Source organism: Oncorhynchus clarkii, chromosome 29, assembly GCF_045791955.1.
Source record: "Oncorhynchus clarkii lewisi isolate Uvic-CL-2024 chromosome 29, UVic_Ocla_1.0, whole genome shotgun sequence".
Classification (NCBI taxonomy): domain Eukaryota; kingdom Metazoa; phylum Chordata; class Actinopteri; order Salmoniformes; family Salmonidae; genus Oncorhynchus; species Oncorhynchus clarkii.
This window is the reverse complement of record NC_092175.1, coordinates 32,641,745-32,666,628: the sequence shown is the minus strand read 5'-3', so window position 1 is coordinate 32,666,628 and position 24,884 is coordinate 32,641,745. Positions and strand designations below refer to the sequence as shown.

General features: G+C 41.6%; 2 protein-coding genes across 2 annotated transcripts; both read right to left on the bottom strand.

Moving 5' to 3' along the window:
• Positions 1-3,815: 3,815 nt before the first annotated feature.
• On the bottom strand, positions 3,816-13,281 carry LOC139388356 (UDP-glucose 6-dehydrogenase-like). The gene is made up of 12 exons (XM_071134975.1): positions 13,027-13,281; positions 9,493-9,661; positions 9,126-9,227; positions 8,503-8,703; positions 8,193-8,390; positions 6,251-6,398; positions 5,958-6,052; positions 5,678-5,808; positions 5,421-5,563; positions 5,214-5,305; positions 4,958-5,068; positions 3,816-4,544 (listed from the first exon to the last, which is right to left on the bottom strand). The coding sequence occupies exons 2-12, from the start codon at positions 9,652-9,654 to the stop codon at positions 4,440-4,442; spliced, it is 1,488 nt and encodes a 495-aa protein (XP_070991076.1). The 5' UTR covers positions 9,655-9,661; positions 13,027-13,281; the 3' UTR covers positions 3,816-4,439.
• Positions 13,282-15,600: 2,319 nt separating this feature from the next.
• On the bottom strand, positions 15,601-18,799 carry LOC139388111 (WD repeat domain 55). The gene is made up of 10 exons (XM_071134683.1): positions 18,761-18,799; positions 18,577-18,636; positions 18,405-18,458; positions 18,139-18,284; positions 17,947-18,047; positions 17,701-17,788; positions 17,327-17,506; positions 17,098-17,197; positions 16,788-16,957; positions 15,601-16,479 (listed from the first exon to the last, which is right to left on the bottom strand). The coding sequence occupies exons 1-10, from the start codon at positions 18,773-18,775 to the stop codon at positions 16,149-16,151; spliced, it is 1,245 nt and encodes a 414-aa protein (XP_070990784.1). The 5' UTR covers positions 18,776-18,799; the 3' UTR covers positions 15,601-16,148.
• Positions 18,800-24,884: the final 6,085 nt, after the last annotated feature.

Here is a 24,884-nt window from a genome sequence, read left to right as displayed (position 1 = left end):
CACATCCCTAAATCAACACTTTGTAGAAGCACCTTTGGCTGAGATTACAGCTTTGAGTCATCTTGGGTATATCTGTATCAGCTTTGCACATCTGGATTTGGGGATTTTCTCCCATTCTTCCTTGCAGATTTTCTCAAGTTCTGCTAAATTAGATGGGGAGTGGCAGGAAACAGCAATCTTCAAGTCTTTCCACAATTTTTTTTTATAGGATTCAAGTCTGGGCTTTGGCTGGGCCACTCAATGACTTTCTCATTCTTGTTCTGAAGCCATTCCAGCATTTCTTTGGCTGTATGCTTGGGGTCATTTTCCTGTTGGAACGTAAATCTTTGCCCTCAGTCTAAGGTTGTTTGCACTCTGAAGCAGGTTCACATCAAGGATTTGCCTGTATTTGTCTCCATTCATTGTTTTCTCTATCCTTACCAGTCTCCCAGTCCCTACCGCTGAAAAGCATCCCCATAGCATGATGCTGCCACCACCATGCTTCACAGTAGGGATGGTGTTAGACGGGTGATGTTGTGCCTGGTTTTCTCCAGACATAGCGCTTTGCATTCAGGCCAAATATTTAAATGTTTGTCTCTTCAGACCACAGAATATCTTGCCTTATGCTCTTGAGTCTTTCACATCCTTTTTGCAAACTCCAGGTTTGTTGTCATGTGGCTTTTTCTCAAGAGTGGCTTCCGTCTGGCCACTCTCCCATAAAGCCCAGATTGGTGAAGTGCTGTAGAGACTATTGTCTTTCTGGCAGGTTCTCCCATCTCAGCCAAGGAGCTCTGTAGTTCTGTCAGTGGTCATTGGGTTCTTGGTCACCTCCCTGACCAAGGTCGTTCTTGCCTGGTTGCTCAGTTTGGTCGGACAGCTAGCACTAGGCAGAGTCTGGGTAGTTCCATATTTTTTTCAACTTCCCAATGATGGAGACCACTGTGCTCTTGGAATTTTCAACACTATAAATATTTTTAAACACTTCCACAAATATATGCCTCATCACAATCTCGGAGATGTACAGTACCAGTCAACTTTGGACACACCTACTCATTCAAGGGTTTTTATTTATTTTTTACTATGTTCTACTTTGTAGAATAATAGTGAAGACATCAAAACAAGGAAATAACACATCATGTAGTAACCAAAAAAGTGTTAAACAAATCAAAATATATTTTGTTTTTGAAATTCTTTAAAGTAGTAAAATTCTTCATTTTATTGATGACAGCTTTTCACACTATTGGCATTCTCTCAACCAGCTTCATGGGGTAGTCACCTGGAATGCATTTCAATTAACAGGTGTGCCTTGTTGAAAGTTAATTTGTGGAATTTCTTTCCTTAATGCATTTGAGCCAATCAGTTGTGTTGTGACAAGGTAGGTAGGGGTGGTATACAGAAGATAGCCCTATTTGGTAAAAGACCAAGTCCATATTATGGCAAGAACAGCTCAAATAATCAAAGAGAAACTACAGTCCATCATTACTTTAAGACATGAGGGTCAGTCAATCTGGAACATTTCAAGAACTTTGGAAGTTCCTTCAAGTGCAGTTTCAAAAACCATCAAGCGCTATGATGAAACTGCCTCTTATGACGACCACCACAGGAAAGGAAGACCCAGAGTTACCTCTGCTGCAGAGGATAAGTGCATTAGAGTTACTAGGCTCAGAAATTGCAGCCCAAATAAATGCTTCACAGAGTTCAAGTAACAGACACATCTCAACATCAACTGTTCAGAGGAGACTGCATGAATCAGGCCTTCATGGTCGAATTTCTGCAAAGAAACCACAACTAAAGGACACAAATAAGAAGAAGAGAATTGGTGCTTTGCTGGTGACACTGTCTGTGATTTATTCAAGGCACACTTAACCAGCATTGTCACGCCCTGGTCGAAGTATTTTGTATTTATCTTCATGTATTGGGTCAGGCCAGGGTGTGGCATGGGGTTTTTGTATTGTGGTGTGTTTTGTCTTGGGGTTTTGGTGTGTATGCATTGGGATTGTAGCTAGTGGGGTGATCTAGCAAAGTCTATGGCTGTCTGGAGTGGTTCTCAATCAGAGGCAGGTGTTTATCGTTGTCTCTGATTGGGGACCATATTTAGGCAGCCATATTCTTTGAGTTTGTCGTGGGTGATTGTCCTATGTGTCGTTGGTCCTGTCTCTGTTTACACAAGTATAGGCTGTTTTGGTTTTTGTTAAGTTCTTTGTTTTGTAGTGTTTGTTATTGATTCGTGTTTTACGTTCGTTCATTAAACATGGATCGCAATCTACACGCTGCATTTTGGTCCGACTCTCTTTCCCATACAGAAAACCGTGACAAGCATGGCTACCACAGCATTCTGCAGCGATACGCCATCCCATCTGGTTTGCGCTTAGTGGAACTATCATTTGTTTTTCAACAGGACAATGACCCAACACACCTCCAGGCTGTGTAAGGGCTATTTGACAAAGAAGGAGAGGGATGGAGTGCTGCATCAGATGACCTGGTCTCCACAATCACCTGACCTCAACCCAATTGAGATGATTTGGTTTTATTTGGGGTGCAAAGTGAAGGAAAAGCAGCCAACAGTGCTCAGCATATGTGTGAACTCCTTCAAGACTGTTGGAAAAGCATTCCAGGTGAAGCTGGTTGAGAGAATGACAAGCGTGTGCAAAGCTCAAGGCAACGGGTGGCTATATTGAAGAATCTCAAATATAAATGATTTATTTAACACTTTTTGTTGGTTACTACATGATTCCATATGTGTTATGTCATAGTTTTAATGTCTTCACTATTATTCTACAATGTAGAAAATAGTCAAAATAAAGAAACTCTTGAATGAGTAGGTGTGTCAACTTTTGACTGGTACTGTGCGTACAGTTCCTTGGACTTCAAGGTATAGATTCTACTCTGACAACTATGGGACCTTCTATATAATGTAATGTAATGTAATGTATGTAATAATAACAATTTGGGGGGTGCTTACATCTGTCCTGTTGCAGGCAAGTGTGTAATCTAAATGTTTTTTGGGGTCACAGTATGGGTAGCCATTGTACAGTGCCCCTGGAGCAATTAGGGTTAAGTGCCTTGCTCAAGGGCACAGTGACAGATTATATATTTTTGACCTCGTCAGTTCCAGTATTTGAACCAACAAACTTTGGTTACCGGCCCACGTTCTAACCTTGCGGCTGGCTACCTGCCGCACGACAGGTGTGTTTCTTTCTAAAAATCCTGTCCAAACAAATGAATTGGATTCCAATCAAGTTGTAGCGACATCCCAAGGATGATCAAAGGAAATTGGATGCACCTAAGCTCAATTTGGAGTGCCATAGCAAAGGGGTGTGAATACTTACATATTTCTGTATTTTTTAAAATTTTTATCTAAAAACATGTTTTCACTTTGTCATAACGGGGTATTGTGTGTAGATAGGTGAGGGAAAAAATATTGAATCCATTTTGAATTCAGGCTGTAACACCAACTAAATGTGGTATAAGTCAAGGAGTATGAATATTTTCTGAAGGCACTACATGTGCGTCATAATTTGGGCCTTGTTGCTAAAGTGCATTTGTCAGAGCAGAACAGATGTTGAGGATTAGGTTCATGTGTCAAATAAAGCCGCTGCTCCATGGAGAACCCAGCAGTGCATCAAGACTGTCGACCGAGGTATGCAGTTACGTATGCAGTTTCCTAGAATTAGCTGACAGAATGACCGTGCGAATGCCTGACCATCCATGAGACCTCTAACTAATAAAGAGGGGGACACCACTACATAGTACACAACACTTGAGAGAAAGTAACATAATTGTAGTACAGTACTATTGATTCTGGGCCTGTAAATTATTTTTTTTTAAATTCCAGATACTAAAAATGCTTTTTATTCTGCATGTAAAAACTATAGATAAATGTTTTACTTTACAGAGTTCATGCATAAAGATAATACATATAATTAGAATATAGCATTTTCGGGTTCATGTTCACACTGCTTAAGTTCACATTCAACTAGCACCATCTTGTATAAAAATTGCTTTGAAATGAATAAAAACTAAATACATTATCTTCAGTAAGAAAAATGGAATCTGTCCTTTAAAAATTGCTTTCATACAGGAATACTTTAGGCAGAAAACTTGAAAAAAGGGCAAATACAGAAAGTTATGAAATCAGTTTAAGTTGTTTTACCCCTTGTGTAAGTAAAACATCCAAACCCTGGTAGTTGTCCAACATGCACAAAACAAAGAAATTAAGCATAAGTTTGGAGGGATATTGTTGCCGCATGTAGCTGACAAACCAGGTCTTGAACCCTAACCAAAACATTCTCCAGGCCTCTCTTTCATTGTAGCTAACATAATTATTTGTTTGAAGTCATCCCATCTAGTTGATGCAGGTGCTGAAATGACTGATTTTAATATTACAGAAAAATTATAACTTGGTTTAATTTACTACTGCATTGAGCCGGCTCTGACGCTGCTGTCCTGTAAAGAACACTTCACAGTTTGTTCTTCTTCAATGGTTGCGGTTGGTCCATTTCTGACCTGTCGCCACTGGTAGTGAAAGGGATTCTTTGGTTAACTCTTTTCCCAATAGTCTCCACCTGGAAAGGACAAAACTGTTACTTTGGAAACTGCTGGACTGTCTATTACTCAACTTTTTTCAAACACTAATGGGACTCACTAAGCATGCTGCTGTGAATGGACCTTTGGCTTTATTGTCAGCACAGCCTTCCAAAAGAAAAGACAACCTTTTTTTGGTCTTAGGGTGTTTTCATAATCTCATCAGAGTCCTAGACATTGTTCACGTCTTACTGTAGGATGACTATTAGCCTAGCGGTTAGAGTGTTGGACCAGTTCGAAAAGGTGAAAAATCTGCCGATGTGCCCTTGACTAAGGCACTTATCCCTAATTTGCCATAATACAATGGCTGACCCTGTAAAACAACACATTTCACTGCACCTATCCGGTGTATGTTACAAAACATATACTTTTTACTGTGGCCGTGGTTACTCGCCTGGAAGCCAATATGCTGGAGTTGGTCGTGCAAGCTGTCCAAGATCCTTCTGCCGTCAAAGATGAAGGCAGGTTTCAGCATGGCTTTATGGATCCTCTCATAGTCCAGTTCCTGCAATACAAATATAGACTTCATGGTTTACATTGAGAGCTCCCTTTCATCAATTAACAGTGCAACGTTATGTTATTATATAAGTGGCACCAAAATATCTCCTTGCCATTTGATGAGTGAGTAGCTTAAAAATGTAAATACACACCTTGAACATATCCCACTCTGTGCAGATCACAATTGCATGGGCATTCTCACAAGCCTTGTATGGGTCTGTGACGATGGTGACTAGACGAGAAACTAGGATGAGCGAGAATAAACAAGGATTACTTCATGCATATAAATACAACTTTTTCACACAATTGTACAACAAACATTAATCCCATCTCATTAGAATGAGCGAAAAAAAAGCTACCTGTGGCAGTGTCATGTCTTTCTGAGGGTGTGGGCTTAGTCAGGTCCTGCATGATCTGCTCAGCTTTAACCTTTGGGTCATAGATGTGTAGACAGGCTCCCTCCTCCAGCAGGTAGCGACTGATGTAGATACTAGAGGATTCCCTAAAAACAAAATGCACACAAGGATATGAGTATATGAGCTTAGAGGGGGCAACAGGACAATACGCTCAGAGCTTTGGATGTAAGCAGATAAATATTTTAAATGCCCCTCCATACCTTGTATCGCCAGTGTTTTTCTTGAAAGCGAATCCGAGCAAGGCTATCTTCTTGTCTGTCACTGTGTTGAAGAGGCAGTTGATTATCCGTGAGGAGAATCGTTTTCGCTGGTAGTCGTTTATCTCTATAACCTGGGAGACACAACAATGAGATGTTCAGCATTTGTCATTGTGATACTGTATTTTACTGACCGTAAAACCAAAAAGTGTTACAGGAATGTCTTATCAAATGAGAAGCGAGTTCTGTATTGCACTACTTTGAGTTGATGATAAAAGCACACCTGTTGCCAGTATCTTGCAACCTCGGGTAAGTTCAGCGCCTCGCATAGGTACACAAGATTGAGAACGTCTTTCTGGAAACAGCTGCCACCAAATCCTGTGAAACAAAAACACAGAATGTATCATGACTGAACTCATCCACTCACATCCCACTTTTCCATAACTGAAACCCAATCACTCAGTCATCCAATGATCTCATCCAACCGCTCAGTCATCCAATGATCTCATCCAACCACAACTTAACTGTTACTACCCCACAACTCAACCACTCCCGCCTTGCTTCTCTCCCACTCACCTACGCTGGCCTTCAGGAAGCGGCTGCCTATTCTCTGGTCTGTCCCAATGGCATGTGCCACCTCCTCCACATCAGCACCGGTTACCTCACAGAGGGCACTGATAGAGTTGATGCTACTGATACGTTGGGCAAGAAAGGCATTGGCTGCCTATAATTTTTTTTGGGGAAAACCAAGGATAGAGAAGTGAGCCAATGAATAGAGGCAGGAAACATTGCAGGAGGTGTCTCAGATAGAGGTCGACCGATTTTTTTTTTATTTAATTTTTTTTTTTTTTTTTTACCTTGTCAGCTCCGGGATTCAGTCTTGCAACCTAACAGTTAACTAGTCTAACGCTCTAACCACCTGCCTCTCATCCATGAGGAGCCTGCCTGTTACGCGAATGCAGTAAGAAGCCAAGGTAGGTTGCTAGCTAGCATTAAACTTATCATATAAAAAACAATCAATCATAATCACTAGTTAACTACACATGGTTGATGATATTACTAGTTTATCTAGCGTGTCCTGCGTTGCATATAATTGATGCAAAGCAGGGGGATGATTTAACAAAAGCGCATTTGCGAAAAACGCACAGTCGTTGCACGACTGTACCTAACCATAAACACCAATGCCTTTCTTAAAATCAATACACAGAAGTATATATTTTAAACCTGCATATTTATTTAAAAGAAATTCAGGTTAGCAGGCAATATTAACCAGTAGAAATTGTGTCACTTCTCTTGCGTTCATTGCACGCAGAGTCAGGGTATATGCAACAGTTTGAGTAGCCTGGCTAGTTGCGAACTAATTTGCCAGAAGTTTACGTAATTATGACATAACATTGAAGGTTGTACATTGTAACAGGAATATTTAGACTTAGGGATGCCACCCATTTAGATAAAATACGGAACGGTTCCGTATTTCACTGAAATAATAAATTAATAAATGAGTTTCCGGATTCGACCATATTAATGACCAAAAGCTCATATTTGTGTGTGTTATTATGTTATAATTAAGTCTATAATTTGATATGTGATAGAGCAGTCTGACTGAGCGGTGGTAGGCAGCAGCAGGCTGATAAGCATTCATTCAAACAGCACTTGTGTGTTTGCCAGCAGCTCTTCGCTGTGCTTCAAGCATTGAGCTGTTTATGACTTCAAGCCTATAAACTCCCAAGATTAGGCTGGTGTAACCAATGTGAAATGGCTAGCTAGTTAGCGGGGTGCGCGCTAATAGCGTTTCAAACGTCACTCACTCTGAGACTTGGAGTGGTTGTTCCCCTTGCTCTGCAAGGGCCGTGGCTTTTGTGGAGAGATGGGTAACGCTGCTTCGAGGGTGGCTGTTGTCGATGTGTTCCTGGTTCGAGCCCAGGTAGGGGCGAGGAGAGTGACGGAAGCTATACTGTTACACTGGCAATACTAAAGTGCCTATAAGAACATCCAATAGTCAAAGGTATATGAAATACAAATTGTATAGAGAAATAGTCCTTTAAATACTATATTAACTACAACCTAAAACCTCTTATCTTGGAATATTGAAATATCATGTTAAAAGGAACAACCAGCTTTCATATGTTCTCATGTTCTGAGCAAGGAACTTAATCGTTAACTTTTTTACATGGCACATATTGCACTTTTACTTTCTTCTCCAACCCGTTTTTGAATTATTTAAACCAAATTGAACATATTTCATTATTTATTTGAGGCTAAATTGTTTTTTATTGATGTATTATATTAAGTTAAAATAAGTGTTCATTCAGTATTGTTGTAATTGTCATTATTACAAATAAAAAATTGTAAAAAAATTGGTCGATTTAATCGGTATCGGCTTTTTTTGGTCCTCCAATAATCGGTATCGGTATTGAAAAATCATAATCGGTCGACCACTAGTCTCAGATCGTACCGCTGCTGACCTGAGATTGTTATACAGTAATGTACAGAAGGACTTAGAAGGACATATAAATACCAGCTTGGAAAGCTCAGAGGACCAGGTATTGGTGGTGATGATCTTGTTCTTGGGGACCCAGTGTTCATAGATGCTCCGCAAGGCCTGAATAGCATGTTGGCCCTCAGGGGTCTCATCCCCCCCAATCAATACCCTGTCTGGATTCTTCAGATCAGTGATGGCTGTTCCCTCAGCAAGAAACTCTGGGTTTGAGAGAACCTGCAGGAGAACAAGATCATACTTTTAAAGACCTGAAGACATGGCAGGTAGATGAAAGTAGACGTTTGATGTGCAGTCCATCCACCCATGCAAGCCTGTCCCCTGAAATCACCTGGAAGCTGAGGCTACTCTTGGTGTTGGCATTGAAGATGCGGCGGATGCTCTCAGCAGCACGTACAGGAACTGTGCTTTTCTCCACAACAATCTTACAGCCACTGGAGACATCGGCAATGCGCCGGGCACATGCTTCTATGTACTTCAGGTCTGCTGCTCGACCCTTACCAATCCCAAATGTCTTGGTAGGCGTATTAACCTGGCAAAGGAAAGGGGAAATGTTTCAGGTGGATTCAATCATGGATCTTTCACCATCACTGCATTTTGGGGCGGCAGGTAGCCTAGTGGTTTGAGCATTTGGCCAGTTAACTAAAGGTCACTAGGTCGAATCCCCGAGCAGACAAGGTGGAATATCTGTCTGTGTCCTTGAGCAAGGCACTTAACCCTAATTGCTGACCCTGGTTGTGACCCCCAGAGGTTGTCTTAGGGGGAGATATGCAAAAAAAACATTATTTTTTTATAAATACACACTTGTACATGTGTGAAGTAGGACAAATATAAACAACCACCAAATGATTACTATTACCTTCAAAGAAAGCAAAACTGAGACACATGTCTCAACAATACTTCCAATGAAAGCAATTGACATAAGAAAGGAAAGTGTTGAAAAGGAGTATTTACAGATATGAAGACCAGGTCTGCATTTTTTATGGCCTCATCAATGTCTGTGGAGAAGAAAAGGTTGACCCCGCGGCATGAGTCCACCACTTCCTGGAGTCCAAGCTAGAAAGAGAGAGAGGTTGTTAGAGCACAAGTGTCAAAAGTATCATGAGAGATCAAAAGTCAAGTGGCCAAAATGAATGACTTTACGTGGCAACACTAAAAGCTGGAAATATTGGAAAGACCAATACAAGTTAGGACAGATCTTTGAGAAACATGGATATGAATGAGTAATACAGTTTTACTTAATTTCCTGCAGTTGAGACAAATTCTACTAAGTTAAGATCTATTCCGATAGTTTCTTGTAATAATCTTGTCTCCCACTCACCTCAAAGATGGGAAGGCTATCAGAATTCCAGGCACGGATGCGGTCCTCGTTCACGTCAACAACGGTAACCGTCACTTCAGGGCACATCTGGGCGATGACGCTGCAGGTGGGACCGCCCACGTAGCCAGCCCCAATACAACAGATCCTCCTCACCTCCATCATTCTCCCTCTCGAGAAAGAAAATACAATCATGTACAATCATGGGTCTACATACACATTTTTTCAATGGATTGAGTGATAAAATAGCTATATTTTTTCCCAACATTTCCATTTAACAGAAACTAAGCAAATACAGATGGGCCTGTCATTTATTTTAACCCCTGGCACTACTGACATCCTTTACCAAGCAGGGTGTCAATTAGATACAGTGCATTCGGACAGTATTCAGATCCATTGACTTTTTCCACATTTTGTTAAATTACAGTCTTACTCTAAAATTGATACAATAATTCCCCCTCCTCAATCTACACACAATACCCCTTAATGACAAAGCAAAACCACTTAAGTTTAAAAAAACGGAAATAACACATTTACATAAGTATTCAGACCCTTTACTCAGTACTTTGTTGAAATGCTTTTGGCAGTGATTACAGCCTTGAGTCTTCTTGGGTATGGTGCTACAGGCTTGTAACGTTCAAGTCTGGGCACTGGCTGGGGCACTCAAGGACATTCAGAGACTTGTCACGAAGCCACCCCTACGTTGTCTTGGATGTGTGCTTAGGGCCGTTGTCCTGTTGGAAGGTGATCCTTCTCCCCCAGTCTGAGGTCCTGAGCAGGTTTTCATCTGCCAAAGAGTTCAATCTTGGTTTCATCAGACCAGAGAATCTTGTTTCTCATGGTCTGAGAGTCCTTTAGGTGCCTTTTGGCAAACTCCAAATGGGCTGTCATGTGCCTTTTACTGAGGAGTGGCTTCCGTCTGGCCACTCTACCATAGAGGCCTGATTGGTGGAGTGCTGTAGAGATGGTTGTCCTTCTGGAAGGTTCTCCCATCTCCACAGAGGAACTCTGGAGCTCTGTCAGAGTGACCATCGGGTTCTTGGTCACCTACCTGACCAAGGCCCTTCTCCCCCGATTGCTCCGTTTGGCCAGGCGGCCAGCTCTAGGAAGAGTCTTGGTGGTTCCAAACTACTTCCATTTAAGAATGATGAGGCCATTTTTGGTGTACTCCATATCTGTGCCTCGACACAATCCTGTCTCTGAGCTCTACGGACAATTCCTTCGACCTCATGGCTTGGTTTTTGCTCTGACATGCACTGTCAACCTTTATATAGACAGGTGCTTGCCTTTCCAAATCATGTCCAATCAATTGAATTTACCACAGGTGGACTTCAATCAAGTTGTAGAAACATCTTAAGGATGACCAATGGAAACAGGATGTATCTGAGCTCAATTTCGAGTCTCATAGCAAAAGGTCTGAATATGTAAATGAGGTATTTCTGTTATATATTTAATCAATTTGCAAAACTTCCTTAAAAATAATTTGCTTTTTCATTATGGGGTATTGTGTGTAGATTTATTAGGAAAAACATTTATTTACTACATTTTAGAATAAGGCTGTAACAACCAAATGTGGAAAAAGTCAAGGGGTCTGAAGACTTTCCGAATGCTCTGTATATGCATTTTCTAATAACTTGCCGTAATAGTAAAGTTTAGTTTGTCATGGTGTACAACATTGGAATATAAGAGCTGAATTGCAGTGTACAGTCCATGCCTTAATAATTATATAAACAAAGTAATAAACTAAAGCCTCGAAAATATATATTTTTTAGACCAGCACATCAACCCATGGTTTCAGTCAAGCCTTTGAGTTTGGCCTTTCCCAAGGATGTCTGGTATCCAGCACGTCATTGAGAAGGGCTCCAGCCTCGAGGTCAAAACGTTGGCAGGGTTCTCACCGGGATTTTTTAACAAGGTGGTGCTGCCGAATATGGCTGGGGTGGAGGCCCGAGAGATTTGTGTTTTTGAACACCTGCCATATAAATATATGTTTTACATAGTGGCACAGCCAGTCCAAAAGATGGCACAGTACCTCTCATTTTTTGGTGAGAACCCTGGTTGGCTTTATGTGCTGTGCTATTTGAAAGTCAATACTGACTATCAAAACTAAAATGATTTTCAAAGCATAATCTGAATGGCAATACCTTCAAGATTGATTTGAATACCCCAGTGGGTATCAATGGAATTAAAAGGAAAATTCTGTGTAGCAAATTAAGCCACCTCTATTTGACCAGTTTTCCCCTCACTCTACCTATGCTGCCACGCTGTCTCTAAATCACAGAGGGCTCTATGTGCAGTCAGATGGAACTTCCTGGGACTACTGTCAGTCAACACACGACCGTGCGCACACATAATTGGCCCCTATCCCTCCACCGCACTAGATACAAATTATACATTATTTCCAACTTTTACCGTGTACAGGATCTCAATTTTTTTCCAAAAAGTCAGTTAAGAACAAATTCTTATTTACAATGTAGGTCTACCCCTAAAGACACTGGGCCAATTGTGCGCCGGCCTACGGGACTCCCAATCACAGACGGTTGTGATACAACCTGGAATTGAACCAGGGTCTGTAGTGACGCCTCCAGCACTGAGATGCAGTGCATTAGACTGCTGCACCACTCGGGAGACCAATCATCACAGTAACCAGACCAAAGTCAAGAATCTTTCGAGGGATGATTAGGAACAGATCTGGATATTGAACGACCAAAAGAAACCATCGAAAATGATTCAGTGAACAAAACTGCATTTCACAATCAGAACCCCTTTTGTGGCCGGTGAGGAACCAAGCACACAACTAAATCTACAAAGAATGGTTAATTGGTCACAAAAATCTATATTTCGCTATGGTTATTAGTATCCGGACTTGAACCCCACTGAAAACCTGTAGTATGAATTGAAAAGGGCAGTCCATATGCGCAGGCGAAGGATATCAAGGATCTGGAAAGATTCTGAATGGTCTAAGATTTCTCCCAATGTGTTCTCCAATCTCATAAAACCTTTCAGAAAAAAGCTCCGTGTGGTTGTCCTCGTAAATGGAGGGTGCTGAAGTATTGATTACAGGAGAGACTCTTAACTTGTTATACAATTGCTCCGAGAAAGATTTTGTTTAAGTATAAAATAAAATTTAGCATACAATATAGCTACTGTAGCTCAGTATTTGTATTTATTTTATACAGTCTTATTTCAACATCTTTATCAAGGGATCCAATTCCGGAACCAACTAGAGTCTGTAACGTATAAACGTGTGGGTTTAAAACTTCCCACACCGTCATTTAGAGAGTTTAAAACTTGGCCACACGTTTCAGGTGGGGGCCAACACTTCGATGTTATTTACTAGCTAGCTACCTAACGGTATCTCGGTAATTTGCGCCTGTACACCAGCCACCTATAATTTATCCATACCTGTTATTTACATGAATGTATCCCCATCTAGTCGATCATCAATGTGTTTAGCTAGCTAACGTTACAAAGCCAATTTGGATAGCTTATTTTGGGGGGGCTAACTAGCTAGCCCACTAAACACAAAACACTTACCAGTGTTTAATGATGGGTGCGCTGTTCAACCGAATACAATTTCACAGACTATCAACCACATTAAAGTGATTCCGTTTTATTTTCTTCCAGGGGTATGATTGCTGGTCTGTGGTGATGATGATCAGAAGTGGTGTGGACGCATGCTCCAGTGAAAAGAGTTTGGTATGCTGAGTGCCACCGTGAGACTTCTATCTAAATCTCAAACAGGGCGGCGGGGTTTCACATTCCTTTAGCATCACATCCCCACTGATGCTTACCAGAAATGTGTTAATTTAAGAAGACGCAACCATTCAGTCTATGGCACAAAGTTACAGAAGTTCATATTATACAATTTATTACAGGGTAATTACATTGTTATGCCAGTGTGTGGCTGAAAAATCTTGTTCGAAGGGGTTTAGGATTTAATTATTTGAGATCCAGTTCATGTAGGCTAAGTATTGATTGCCTATCACTAGTTAGTACATGGGTGTGACAGAAACATTTGCAAATGTAATGAAAACACATTATTTCACATATTGAGTATTATTTATAAACCTTGGAGACAAAACATGAAGCTGAGCAAAAGACAACTATAGCAGAAGGAAGTTGATGAGATTGATATGGGAGAGGTGGTGGGAGTGTACTATATTCTATTAGTCCAATGATAATACAATTCCATCACACTGACGGATGAATGGAGAACAGCATAGAAAAACATAGTGGAATTTGTAACAGTGTCACAAAAGCAATCCACTCATCGTAATGATTTAATCGTAAACCGCGAGGCACAACCCAGCTCAATTTGAGACCAGACATGCACAGACCACAGCGGAGTGTCCTTCCCCGTTATTATAGAGCGAGTAACTCAGCTGGGTGGAGAGAAAAACAGTACGTCTCATATCCTGTTATTTTTATTCTATATTTTTCTTTCTGCATTGTTGGGAGGGGTTCGTAAGTACGCATTTGGAATTTGCAAATAAAAGCCATGGGAATTGTCTCCCAGCCCAATCGTTGTCCCTCATTCCATACACATTACGGTAGTATTATGCTAAGAAACCGTGGTGCTGTTCAATAAGGATATTCTAAAACACTCATTGCTGACGTGTTACGGTGCTGGGTAATTTCACTAGTCCGCCCCCCCTCCCCCCTCAGCATCATGACTGCTGTCTTTGTGCTGTGTTCCTAAGGAAACACGGCCAGGGTCCACCCACTAGTCAGAATAAGTCATACCCAGCTCCCCCAAATCGTTACTAACCCAGGAAAAGTTAGGGGTCATTACACACCAAAGCACTCTACTCATTCACTTCCCTCTCTCTATCCACCCTCAGGGCAAATGTAATTACCTTAGGACAAAGGGGCACCTAAAAGTAGGCTAAGTAGAGAGCAATGCTGGAACTAGTACCCAATTGTCATACTTGAGTAAAAGTAAAGATACCTTAATAGAAAATGACTCAAGTGAAAGTCACCCAGTAAAATACTACTGGTGTAAAAGTCAAAGTTTTTAAATATATTTAAGTATCAAAAGTATTTAGAAATGCTAAAATATACCGTACTTAAATGTATAAATCATTACAAATTCCTTATATTAAGCAAACCACATGGCATAATTTACATCTAGCCAGAGGCACACTCCAACAGACATCATTTACAAATGAAGCATGTGTGTTTAGTGAGTCCACCAGCTCAGAGGCAGTAGGAATGACCAGGGATGTTCTCTTGATAGGTGTGCGAATTGGACCAATTTCTGTCCTGCTAAGCATTCAAAATGTAACGAGTACTTTTGGGTGTCAGGGAAAATGTGTGGAGTACATTATTTTCTTTAGGAGTGTAGTAAAAGTAGCCAAAAATATCAAAGTACAGATACCCCCAAAAACTACTTAAGTAGTACTTTCAAGTATAAACAAATATATATAACTAGGTAAGTTAGTTAAGAACAAATTCTTATTTACAATGTTAGTCTACACCGGCCATACCCGGACGATGCTGGGCCAATTGTGCGCCGCCCTATGGGACTCCCAATCACGGCCAGTTGTGCTACAGCCTGGATTTGAACCAGGGTGTCTGTAATGATGCATCAAGCACTGAGATGGAGTACCTTAGACCGCTGCGCCACTTATTTTTACTTAAGTACTTTACACCACTGGTAGAGTATCCACTTGGCACCCCATTCTTGAAAAACATCTGTTCTAGTTAACATTGGTCAAACTTCCCTCAAAAAAGAAGTGTAGATTAGACTAAACTGAAAATTTGATTTACGATGCCACCATAACAAATTCTGGGCCATGTGATACAAACCAAGATGGTGAGACGCTCTATTGAGGGAGCGTTATGGGACCGTGAAAATGCTGTTGTCCTGTAGATCCCAGAGTTTGTGTCCTCTAAGGACTGGTTGTCAGTTTGTCTATTTGCACAGACAAAGCTCTTGGAATGTGTCTTCTATTCTGGCACTGCTCTCTTTAGTACTATTACGGTCTCCAACAGCCAACAGAGCACCACACTTCTGCCATCACTTTACCTGGTCCCTAAATTGTAAATAATATTTTGAACAAGATGCCAATGAGTGATACTTTAAAACAATACATCAATCAAATGTTTAAAAAAAAAACATTTTATTTCCATGTCATGCTGTACATTACATACATGTGCATGATGTCATGCTACAAAATACCGGTAATAAGGCAAAGATACAACAGCAAACCAGGCCGAGGGGTTTCCTCTTGCAAGACGAATCTGAACAGTGACCCTTGACCTCTGACCCCATAAGCAGCCCCAGACTCTTCCTTGATCCTGAGTTCCCATAGCTCAGCTCTCCAATGGCAGAATCCAACCAGATCTATGGGACTAATTTCTAAGGGCTCTACATTTAACAAACATTTTTTATTTTAACCTGGGATTGCACCAGACTTTTGAAGAGTCATGTTTCAGGAGAAAACCACACTGCAAGCAGTGGATGAAACAGGCTGTTCTCATCTCCAAGGCTATGCCCCAAGCATACACCATCTAAAGCTTCCACTCTGCCAAGATACCCCTTTCAACAGTGCCGGCTGAGAATAGTTTATTGGTGCAATGGCCAGGAGTTGTTTGACCAATAGCACACAACACCTCTGGCAACATATGATGGGCATGACTTCCACAAGTATCTTTTAATCACTGTCGCTGTCACTGTCTCCTTCATCCTCTTCTTTCTCTTCCTGTTTTGCCTCAGTCTCTTCCATCAGTCCAGAAAAGAAGTCATCCCCACCCCCATAGGCTTTCTTGCTGAGGGACTTGAGGTTTCCATCTTTCTTCTTCCTCTTCCGGTAGTCACTGACTGTCATGTCGCGGAGACTTGAAATGTCCCAGAACTTGATCATCTGGTCGTGGGCACAGCTCGCCAGGAAACGTGAGTCGCGAGAGCGGGCAATTTGCTCAATAGGCTCCCCAACATGCTGCCCTATGCAGCCCAGTACCCGATTGGGCAGGAGGTTTATGGCACTGTCAAGAGGGAGAGAGAGATTCTAATTAGTCTAAGTAAAAACTTCAGTACTGTATCACTGAAAACTAAAAATGGTCCCAAGGAAAAATCAAGCCATGTCATTAGTATGTTTGGCATACTCTTGCCCTCTATAGGAGATTTGAAGAACAACGCCTTGCAAAAGAATCTCCCTCAAATCTGTGCTTTGCATGTTATCATCTAATGCAGATGACAACTTAACATATTACTTCTAAATAATTAAAGTCTCCAAAACCATTAAACTCTTTAGATCCTATATAAAATCCAACTGAACACTTGTATAACACACCGTATAACTCCATCCATGGAGGCAGCACACAGTATACTGTCTGTAATGGGAACAATGCAGTCCACGGATTCTGCCTTCACAGCGAAGCGGTCACTGGTGGCTCCAAAGCCGTTCCAGTTGAAGATGTACATAGTCCCTTCACTGGAGCCACACACCACCTTCTTCCCTCGCTGTGTGACGAGGCAGGGAACAGTGGACAACTTAAGTTATTGACTCTGAACGTCTTTTTAGATAATGCAAGGATTTCAAGCGTCTCAGCCAGTAGACTAGCCAGTCCTGAACCTTCAGATAAAGAGGATGAGACACTCACCTTCATAATGGCCACCGAGGTAAGGTCCCCACTCTGGAACTCTGACAGGAGCTCAAATCGCCGCCTCTTGATGTTGAAGACCCCCATCGTCCCATCACCACTGTGACATAAAACATAATTCATGTCAGTTGACAAGTCACATCTGTACATGCTAGTCTCAATGAATAGAGCCACTGAAAACACTTATTTAATTATCCATCCCCATCCCGTGTCTGAACTGAACTCTTACCTGGAGGTGAGAAGCATTCTCTTGGCCTGGTCAATAGCAATGCCGCTGATATAGTCATCATGATGCTTCAGGTCCATGAACGATGTGCCCTTCCTCATGTCCCAAACCTTCAGTGTCCCCCCATCATCCCCGGTGGCGAGCACATTCTCATCCACCAGCAGCAGCGCATTGATTGGGACACTGGTCAAATATGGGTGAAGGTGAGGAAACCAGACATTGCAACCACAATAGTGCAATACAATCATTAGGCTCTCTCTGCTTTGGACAGTCTCAGAGTTAAGCAATTGGACAACAGAACATTGAACAAGTGAGGGTGTAGAAAAAGAAACAAAAAGCCCTAAACTAGTGACATCAATGGAGTAAAGAGACTTTACCTGTGGGCTTTGGCGATGCGTGTGACAAGTTTTCCCCCTTCCACATCCATGAGATGGACTGACTTGTCTTTTGAAACGCTGAACAGTTCTACATACACAGAAAAGGAACTACTGGTTGATGTTTAACCATTTACGGCATAACAGACAGAAGGGCCCAGCAAGTTGTGTTGACCAACATGATGATAAAAATGTATCACAAGCAAAATAAATTCAAGGCAACCAAACCCTACCAGTGATCACACTTACTCTGTCCATCATGAGAGAAAGCAACTTCCCTGCAGGACTTGAGGTGATGTCCAGACGACCATAGCTCCTTGCTCTCCCCCTCTGTGCATGAGTAGGAGTATCTGGGGATGCAAAACAATGACGTTCACTTCCACAATGGCACTTACATTTATGTACATGTTCATAAGCATCACAAGTGGTTATATTTCTTACACGTAAATATCACCGTCAATATCCCCGGCAGCAAAAATATCTTGTTTTGGATGGAAGGCCAATGTGTTGACAATTGCGTCGAGTTTGATGTCCTCTGGCGTTTCACGAATCCTTGGCTCTCTTGGTTCCTCTGCCGGTTCGTCTTCCTAGGAGAATATGATAAAGAAAAGACTACTATAATAGGCTGTCATTAAATGTGATGATAACGAAGCACATTAGGCGCGGAGAAGCCTTATAACCTAGTTGCATGCATGATTGTTAATTACCTCAGAACCTTGATCTTTTTTCAAATCATCTTTTGTGTCCTCTACCGACTCGTCCTATAGAATGGGATAGAAAAAGACTGTCAGATTGGTTTAATAAAATAGTTGAAATGTGGTGATGTACACATTCGGACTAGAGCTGAAGCATGTATGAATGGTTAGCTAACTTAGCTACCCCGGTATCTTCTGTTTTCAAATCATCAGAACCAGTCATTATCGAAATAGTCCCGACTTCCTGAATAATGTAGGCAAAAACAACACCATTGATAAGTCACAATCACGTTTAGCCATTGACAAAAACTTGTTTAAAGCGGGCTAACACCATAATTGTCGTATGGTAAAGATACTCGTGGTCTCACCAAGGAAGCCGCCATTATGCATTCTGTAGACGTCAACCAAGCCAAAGATGCATTCAAACATGCACATTTTGCAACGTTATTAACGTTGCGAAATTTACCAAAACGTTGCAAAATTAACCAGGCATACCCTCGGTTGGACCAAAAGCGGACAATGCCCATTAGGGCAGCAACAAACGCAAACAGAATGATTTATTTATTTTTTCATAAAAAATACATCATAAAAATCTCTGAAACTGGAAACACTTATCTCCCTCATTAGCTTTAATTAAGCACCAGTTGTCAGAGCAGCTCACAGATTACTGCACCTGTACATAGCCCATCTATAATTTAGCCCAAACAACTCCCTTACTGTATTTATTTATTTTGCTCCTTTGCACCCCATTATTATTTTTCTACTGTATGACTTGTATGTTTGTTTTACTGCATGTGTAACTCTGTTGTTGTATGTGTTGAACTGCTTTGCTTTATCATGGCCAGGTCACAAATGTAAATGAGAACTTGTTCTCAACTTGCCTACCTGGTTAAATAAAGGTGAAATAAAAAAACATTCAGATAAATAAATGTATCTAGCTAGTTACACTGAAATAAAACATTGACATTTTTTCGAATGACTCCAACACAGACTGTAAAAAGCTCCAACGACTGCCACACGAGGTCTCCCTCCGCCAAATCCTACTCAATTTTATAAATGGTGGATTACATTTCGTTGCTGAGGTTCCTTTGCTCCTATGAAGCCTACTGCTTAACATATCATGGGTCCATAGATCAAGGTTTTTAGTGGCCCTAAAAAGCTCAATTTGATCTTTGGCCCCAACACATAGTGACATCAACCATTGATCTCGAAAGGTTGCTGGATCGAAACCCCGAGCTGACAAGGTAAAAATATGTTGTTCTGACCCCGAGCAAGGCAGATAACCCACTGTTCCCCGGGCGCCGATGACATGGTTGATTACGGTAGCCCCCCGCACCTCTCTGATTCAGAGGGGTTAGGTATCCCCTTTTCCCTTTCCCTTTATTTCTTGCAGACACCCATTTGGGTCACGGCGCCATGTGACTGACTGCGGTTCTAACCAGGATCTCCTGTGTGCCACAAGTCTGCTGAGCTAAAGGCAAGGCATCATCTCAGGGAGCTAACACAAGTCTTCAGGTCTCAGACGGACGAGGTTAATCACCAGAGCGTTATTCACCGAACAACCTCTGTTAATGACTGTATAGTGGGTGCACATTTGTGTTTTTGTCCTAGCAGTACACAGCTCTCTACAGGAACAGGATTAAGAAACACTTCTGTAGCAAATGGTGGTGGGAGAGTGTATATTGCATTAACGAGAATTATAATTGATTTATTGATTAATTGATTGATTGATTAATGTTGATCACATCTCTGAAAAATAGCTGCCATTAGAAAACACAATGTGGATATTATTATTATTTTATTATTATGTTTTACGTTTGTATTCTGTTTAGGCTATCTTCATTTGGAAGTATGATATAGCCTACACCTGATAGGCTACCCACATACCCCCAATACTTTAAGGATGACAGCTTCTCCATCCTAGAGGAGGAGAGCAACAATTTCCTGGCCCAGGGACACGTACTAGTCTGTGGTGACCTAAATGCCAGAACTGGACAATAACCTGATACCCTCAGCACACAGGGGGTACCTGGGGGGGGGGCAGCATTCCCTCTCCCATATGCCCCCATAGACACAACTACGACAACATAACCAACAAAAACGGGTCACAACTCGTGCATCTCTGTTGGACGCTGGGTATGTACATACAGTGGCTTGCGAAAGTATTTACCCCCCTTTGTTGCCTTACAACCGTTTGTATCATTTGATTTACACATGCCTACCGCTTTGAAGATGCAAAATATGTTTTATTGTGAAGCAAACAAGAAATAAGACAAAAAAAAACAGAACTTGCGTGTGCATAACTATTCATCACCCCCAAAGTCAATACTTTGTAGAGCCACCTTTTGCAGCAATTACAGCTGCAAGTCTCTTGGGGTATGTCTCTATAAGCTTGGCACAACTAGCCACTGGAACCTTTGCCCATTCTTCAAAGCAAAACTGCTCCAGCTCCTTCAAGTTGGAATGCTTCCGCTAGCGTACAGCAATATGTACACAGCAATCTGTAAAAAGTCATACCACAGCTTCTCAATTGGATTGAGGTCTGGGCTTTGACTAGGCCATTCCAAGACATTTAAATGTTTCTCCTTAAACCACTCGAGTGTTGCTTTAGCAGTATGCTTAGGGTCATTGTCCTGCTGGAAGGTGAACCTCCAACCCAGTCTCATATCTCTGGAAGACTGAAACAGGTTTTCCTCAAGAATTTCCCTGTATTTAGCGCCATCCATCATTCCTTCAATTCTGACCAGTTTCCCAGTCCCTGCCGATGAAAAACATCCCCACAGCATGATGCTGCCACCACCATGCCTCACTGTTGGGATGGTGTTCTTGGGTGATGAGAGGTGTTGGGTTTGCGCCAGACATACAGTCTTCCTTGATGGCCAAAAAGCAACATTGTAGTCTCATCTGACTAGAGTTCCTTCTTCCATATGTTTGGGGAGCCTTATGGCGAACACCAAACGTGTTTGCTTATTTTCTTTAAGCAATGGCTTTTTTCTGGCCACTCTTCTGTAAAGCCCAGCTCTGTGGAGTGTACGGCTTAAAAAGGTCCTATGGACAGATACTCCAATCTCCAATGTGGAGCTTTTCAGCTCCTTCAGGGTTATCTTTGGTCTCTTTGCCTACGATTAATGCCCTCCTTGCTTGGTCTGTGAGTTTTGGTGGGCGGCCCTCTCTTGGCAGTTTTGTTGTGGTGCCATATTCTTTCAATTTTTTTATCATGAATTTAATGGTGCTCCGTGGGATGTTTAAAGTTTGATATTTTTTTTCTAACCCAACTCTGAGCTGTACTTCTCCGCAACTTTGTCCCTGACCTGTTTGGAGAGCTCCTTGGTCTTCATGGTGCCCCTTGCTTAGTGGTGTTGCAGACTGAGGCCTTTCAGAACTGGTGTGTGTGTGTATATACACACACATAGATACACACATACATACAATGTGACAATTAGATTGCACACAGGTGGACTTGAATTGACTTCTGAAGGTAATTGGTTGCACCAGATCTTATTTAGGAGCATCATATCAAAGGGGATGAATACACACTTTTCCATTTGTCATTTTTTTGAAACAAGTTATTTTCTTCATTTCACTTCTCCAATTTTGTGTATGTCCATTACATGAAATCCAAATTAAAAATTCAATTTAAATTACAGGTTGTTATGCAACAAAATAGGAAAAACGTCAAGGGGGATGAATACTTTTGTAAGGCACTGTAGTCAATATTAGGCTTCGAGGGGACTCCTATGGTAGGTACACATAGCTCATCACTTGGCAGTAGTACTGTAGGCTACTTTATCACTGACCTCAATCCAGAGTCTCTTATAGCATTCACTGTCAGTCCACTGACACCCCTATCAGATCACACTCTACTTGAACAGCACTTTGCACAATCATGAGGCATCAAAGCCAAAGGAACTGAATAATATTAAGACATGCAACAACAAATTCAATCCCTTCTAGACAAATTTCCCAGACAAAATGTTTCACTGCAATAGTGAAGGTGAAAACTTAGAAAACCTAAACAGGGAAGCTGAGGTCAAATATACTATCAAATCTAAAAATGTCAAGCAGACAACCTAAGAAAATTAACAATGACAAATGGTTTGATGAAGGATGCTAAAACCTAACAAAGAAATTGAGAAACCTGTCCAACCAAAAACAGACCCAGAAAACCTCGTTGAATCAAATCAAAGTTTATTTGTCACGTGCGCTGAATACAACAGGTATTGAATACAATACAATACTTACAGTGAGATGCTTACAAACAGGCTCTAACCAATAGTGCAAAACAAGGTATTAGGTGAATAGGTAGGTAAAGAAATAAATCAGTAAAAAAGACAGGCTATATACAGTAGCGAGGATATAAAAGTAGCGAGGCTACATACAGACACCGGTTAGTTAGGCTGATTGAGGTAGTATCTAGATATGGTTAAAGTGTCTATGCATATATGAAGAGAGTAGCAGTAGCGTAAAAGAGGGGTTGGTGGGTGGGACACAATGCAGATAGCCCGGTTAGCCAATGTGTGGGAGCACTGGTTGGTTGGTCCAATTGAGGTAGTATGTACATGAATGTATAGTTAAAGTGACCATGCATATATGATAAACAGAGTAGCAGCAGCATAAAGAGAGGGGTTGGTGGGAGGGGGCACACAATGCAAATAGTCCAGGTAGCCATTTGATTACCTGTTCCGGAGTCTTATGGCTTGGGGGTAAAAACTGTTGAGAAGCCTTTTTGTCCTAGACTTGGTACTCTGGTACCACTTGCCGTCCGGTAGTAGAAAGAACAGGTTGTGACTGGGGTCTTTAACAATTTTAGGGTCTTCCTCTGACACCGCCTGGTGTAGAGGTCCTGGATGGCAGGGAGCTTAGCCCCAGTGATTTACTGGGCTGTACGCACTACTCTCTCTAGTGCCTTGCGGTCAGAGGCCGAGCAATTACTGTACCAGGCAGTGATGCAGCTGTAGAACCTTTTGGGGATCTCAGGACCCATGCCAAATCTTTTTAGTTTCCTGAGGGGGAATAGGCTTTGTCGTGCCCTCTTCTTGGTTTGTTTGGACCATTCTAGTTTGTTGTTGTGGACACCAAGGAACTTCTCAACCTGCTCCACTGCAGCCCCGTCGATGAGAATGGGGGCGTGCTCGGTCCTCCTTTTCCTGTAGTCTACAATAATCTCCTTAGTCTTGGTTACGTTGAGGGACAGGTAGACAAGTGAAAATTATGGTCAGTAAAGAAAACTTTAAGCTTATCACTCAATTAAAAAAAATTGTGTCAATACTTTGCCCCTTGATAACCAGCACACTTCTGTATGTTGTAAAAGCGTTACATGGTCGCTGCCCATATCATTGCATAATGCAGAAAATACACAAGAGTTCAGGGGCCTTGCTTTAACAAAGTTAACCATTTTCACTGTAGTGTCCAAAACGTCTTTCAAGCGGTTAGGCATTCCCTTGGCAGCAAGAGCCTCTCGGTGGATGCTGCAGTGTACCCAAATGGCATCGGGAGCAACTGCTTGCACACTCGTTACCACTCCACTTAGTATCCCTGTCATGGCTTTTGTGGCATCAGTACAGATACACATCTTGACCACCAAAGTCCATTTGATGTCTCAAAGCTGTCCAGTACTTCAAAAATATCCTATCATCTTGTCCTGGTTTCCAAGAGAGGATGTCTTCCTTAATTAACCCCCCATAAACGTAGAGGACATATACCAGGAGCTGTGCCAAGACCGCCACGTCTGTTGACTCATCCAGCTGTAACGCATATAATTCACTGGCTTGTATGCAAAGCAGTAATTTCAAAACATCTCCTGCAATGTCACTGATGCGTTGTGAAACAGTGTTTGATGGAGATATTGTCTGTATAGTTTAGGGCCTTTTCCCCCAGAATTGTCCCAGCCATATCTGCGGCAGCAGGAAGAATTAAGTCCAATAGTATGGGACTTGCCTGTCCTAGCCACTTGGTAGCTCACCATATAAGATGCTCCTTGTCCCTTCTTATTATTGTTATCTTGTTACGGCAGATTTCCTCCTCTTCGTCTGAAGAGGAGTAAGGGTCAGACCAAGATGCGGCATGGTAAGTGTTCGTCATTTTAATGGAAAAACTGAACACTTTCAAAAAACAAAACGTGACAACTGTGACGCTACTGAACCACTGTGCTAACAAGCAACATAACATAGACAATCACCCACAATGACAAAACAGGCTACCTAAATATGGTTCCCAATCAGAGACAATGACTAACACCTGCATCTGATTGAGAACCATATCAGGCCAAACACAGAAACAGACAAACTAGACATACAACATAGAATGCCCACTCAGATCACACCCTGACCAAACAAAACATATAAACATACAAAGCAAACTATGAACAGGGCGTGACATATATTTTACTTTTGTACAGGTCTTACTCCTCAAAAGTCGTCTTTATTCTCGCAAAAAAAAAACTCCTGTGGCTTATTTTTAAAATTGTCATGTTTCGTTTCTAAATGTCTGCAC

Bases quoted from the DNA above. Each gene is read 5' to 3' on its own strand.
- LOC139388356 (XM_071134975.1), bottom strand. From the start codon at position 9,654: ATGATGGAGGTGAGGAGGATCTGTTGTATTGGGGCTGGCTACGTGGGC. The intron at 8,391-8,502 runs GTGATTTCAGGG...GTTCTCCTGCAG, and splicing joins AGAGTAGCCTCAGCTTCCAG to GTTCTCTCAAACCCAGAGTT. The intron at 6,053-6,250 runs GTGAGTGGGAGA...TTTGTTTCACAG, and splicing joins CTTCCTGAAGGCCAGCGTAG to GATTTGGTGGCAGCTGTTTC.
- LOC139388111 (XM_071134683.1), bottom strand. The intron at 17,789-17,946 runs GTAAGTGTGATC...CTGTGTATGTAG, and splicing joins TTTCTCTCATGATGGACAGA to AACTGTTCAGCGTTTCAAAA. The intron at 16,958-17,097 runs GTGAGTGTCTCA...CTCGTCACACAG, and splicing joins CCTCGGTGGCCATTATGAAG to CGAGGGAAGAAGGTGGTGTG.